We start from the raw sequence: 3,341 nt of genomic DNA, 5'->3' as shown, positions 1-3,341 counted from the left end.
AGAACTCTATATTTGGTCACTCATGCTAATTTTCATATTTGCTTGAGGACAAGCAAAATGCTGTTTGGGGGTGGTTTCATAAGAGCCCAAAACTGTAGTTTTAACTCCTTAACAATAATACTTTTAGACCAATTATGCGAGTAATAAATAAGAGTTAATGCTAATTACGTGCTTTTATGTATTTCAGACATTGAAGTTTATTATGTGCAAAAATGTGCCACTTTGGCAATATAAAGGAGCAAGGGTTGGTTGCTGAGAAGTTCTGTGATTAAATGCCAAGATTCAAAGAGAAAAAGCCTTTGTAAAGCCCAGTAAGAAGCTGAAAAGTCAGAGTCAACGCGGGCAGAAATAGCACACAAAAGTCAGCAGAACTTCCGAAGACTGTATCTTTGGACTCAGGCCTCGGAATTTGGCCTACCTTATGTTAAAATGACCAACTCAGAAAGAGCTTTCCAATGGTCCAAACCTTGACCCAATCAGATGAGCAGAAGTGGACAAAAAGCCTACTAAAGTCAGATCCAGCTGGAAAGGGCCTTGTGGACTGAAGAGATTGGGTTTTGGGCTCGATTTTCCAGCCAAAACATGGCTCCTCAGCCCATGCATGAAAATGTGGATCTGGTCTCCTCCATTTCCACACACAAGACTTAGCTTTTAAGTATCGATTAGCTTAGGATAGAAAGTAGCCATTAGAGAATAATTTAGATCTAGTTTTGAGCTTTTGAATTAGTTAATTAATTAGTTTTTATTCCATTAATTAGTTTCATTCCTTGTTTTAGATTAGTTATTGGAATCATTGTTTATCATTCATTAGATAAATAAAATAGTTAATTCTTGATAATTTCTATTTTGTTATTTAAAATTGCTTAGATCTAATTTCAATTCTTGTTATTTAATGATTTCTTAGTTGTTAATTTAGATTTCAATTATTGTTTAGTTGAATTTAATAAAGTTAGAATCTTTATATTATGTGTAATTCAATGTCATATGGAAATGATAGCATAATAATTCTAGGCTAAACCTCCATTAGAGGAGTTGAAGAAGCCTTGATGAAGCTTGATCGTTGTTAACTTAGAAATCGTCGTGATAATCTATTCAATTCTAGAAAGTAATTAGTTCACCATGAGAATGGATTTGGTTGCTTCACATGCTAGTTATTAAATGGTAGAGATGCCATGTATAATTAGGGATTAGAATTACCATTTTGATATGCGAAGCATTGAAATTTGGATCATGACGAATCTTTGTTAGTTGATTAAGTCGAGTTAAGGTGGATTTAATCCCCCCTAATTCCTTATCATATAGTATCAATTTAGCATTTCCGTAGTTGAATTAGCATATCTTGTTATTTGAATTTGCATCGTAGTATAATCCCACCATTACTCTCATTAGACTTTGGATAGATTCGCAATATTAGAAAACATTGAATGCTAAAGAACTAAGAGTGGAACGAATCTTCTATTCCAACTCTATTTCAATAGTATCGAGAGTAGAAATCTTTGATAAGAACTGTCTTCGTAAAGTTTTACTTGCGTTTGAAATTCATCATTTTATTCGTAGGTAGAATAATCAATTTTACGATTTATCAATACTTCCAGTCACACTTTGTGATTGTTATGACAAATCTCCTACTAAAATAGACTCTCGCAAAGACAGCTAAGTCGGGAAGGATGTCGAAATGGTCAGTCTTAATTAATGAGTTTGGTGTCGAATACCAAAACAGGATCTCGGAGAAGAGTCAAGTGCTGGCAGAGTTTCTTGCCGATTTTCCATGTGAAGATGCTAATTGGGAAATGGAAGAAGAGGAATTTTCGATATTACAAAGGCCTAATGATATCATCGATGAAGATGACCCATGGGTTGGAACAAATGGGTGGAGGTTATTTGTTGATGGGTCATCAAGAAGTAAGGGATGTGGTATCAGAGTGGTGTTGGTAACACCCGATAATCAAAGGCTAGAGACAGTAGTTACTATGGGTTTCCATGCTTCGAATAATGAAGCAGAATATGAAGCATTAATAGCAGGCCTGGAAATGGCAAAATCTCTCAAAGTAAAAGACTTAGCAATCTTTAGTGATTCACAGCTTGTCGTCAGCCAAATTAATGGAGGATATGCAGCAAAGTGTGACAATATGGTGGATTTTAAGTTTCATAAAAAGCAAGCTCAGAGATTTTAATAAGATAAAGCTTCAGGATCTCAACATAAACAAAAACAGACATGCCAATGCTTTGGCTTATGTTGTAGCAATGTTGGAGAATACCGAGGGTCGTATCTTGCGCATCGGAGTTCAACAAAAACCAAGCATCGATATCGATGAAGCAGAAGTTATGGAAATCGACATGCTGGGGGCATCATGGATGGAAACATATATATCATTCTTATCCAATGCTAAATTACCTGAGGACAAAAATGAAGCAAAGAGGGTTAAGTCAGGAACACAAAGATATGTCTTGATCGATATGGAGCTATATCGAAAAAATCCCGGAGGTCCACATTTGAAATGCATATCATCTGCAGATGCGCAGCTAATCATTGCAGAACTCCACGAATTGAAGGAGAATGTGGAAATCATTCAGCTGGAAGATCATTAGCAAATAAAATAACAAGGCAAGGTTATTTTTGGCCTCAAATGCAGAGATTGTCTTCGATATGGGAAGAGATGTGTTCAATGCCAAGTACATGGGAAAGCTATACATGTTCCAGCTGAGGAATTACACTGCTTGTCAAATCTGCAACCTTTCACCTTATGGGGAATGGATATAGTTGGTCCTCTAGCCCCTGGAAGAGGTAAAAAGATGATATATGCTCACAGTCATGGATTACTTCACCAAATGGGTGGAAGCCATATTGCTACAACATATAAAAGAGCAAGATGTAATCAACTTTCTCTTTGAAAGAGTAATCTGCCAATATGGGTTGCTATATGCCATCATATCGGATAACGGACACCAATTCGAAGGATGCAAAGTAAAAGCTTTTTTGGAATCATACAGAGTAAAACATTTTACATTTGCACCATATTCCGCCCAAGGCAATGTACAAGCAGAGGCAACAAATAAAATGATCATGGATAATATCAAGAAGAAGCTCGAAGATAAGAAAAATATATGGGTCGATGAGCTCAATAATGTTTTATAGGCTTATAGAACAACACTACAAACTGCTACTGGAGAATCTCCTTTCACTCTAGCATATGGTATGGAAGTTGTAACTCCTGCAGAGATGGTGGTAACATCCAGAACTAAAGTCTTGATTAATGGCCAGAATGAGAGCACCACGATAGCGGAGGTGCTAAATCTCGAAGAAAAACTAGATCAAACTAGGTTGAAATTGGACACATATC

The 3,341-nt window shown here is 36.3% G+C and overlaps 2 protein-coding genes across 2 annotated transcripts; both read left to right on the top strand.

Moving 5' to 3' along the window:
- Positions 1-1,667: 1,667 nt before the first annotated feature.
- On the top strand, positions 1,668-2,174 carry LOC147481290 (uncharacterized). Its single transcript, XM_086578891.1, has one exon. The coding sequence runs from the start codon at positions 1,668-1,670 to the stop codon at positions 2,172-2,174; it is 507 nt and encodes a 168-aa protein (XP_086435017.1).
- Positions 2,175-2,812: 638 nt separating this feature from the next.
- Positions 2,813-3,136, top strand: LOC147481289 (uncharacterized). Its single transcript, XM_086578890.1, has one exon. The coding sequence runs from the start codon at positions 2,813-2,815 to the stop codon at positions 3,134-3,136; it is 324 nt and encodes a 107-aa protein (XP_086435016.1).
- Positions 3,137-3,341: the final 205 nt, after the last annotated feature.

This window comes from Coptis chinensis, chromosome 8 (assembly GCF_015680905.1).
Source record: "Coptis chinensis isolate HL-2020 chromosome 8, ASM1568090v1, whole genome shotgun sequence".
NCBI lineage: Eukaryota > Viridiplantae > Streptophyta > Magnoliopsida > Ranunculales > Ranunculaceae > Coptis > Coptis chinensis.
This window is presented reverse-complemented; position numbering and strand designations above follow the sequence as displayed.

Bases quoted from the DNA above. Each gene is read 5' to 3' on its own strand.
- LOC147481289 (XM_086578890.1), top strand. From the start codon at position 2,813: ATGGATTACTTCACCAAATGGGTGGAAGCCATATTGCTACAACATATA.
- LOC147481290 (XM_086578891.1), top strand. From the start codon at position 1,668: ATGTCGAAATGGTCAGTCTTAATTAATGAGTTTGGTGTCGAATACCAA.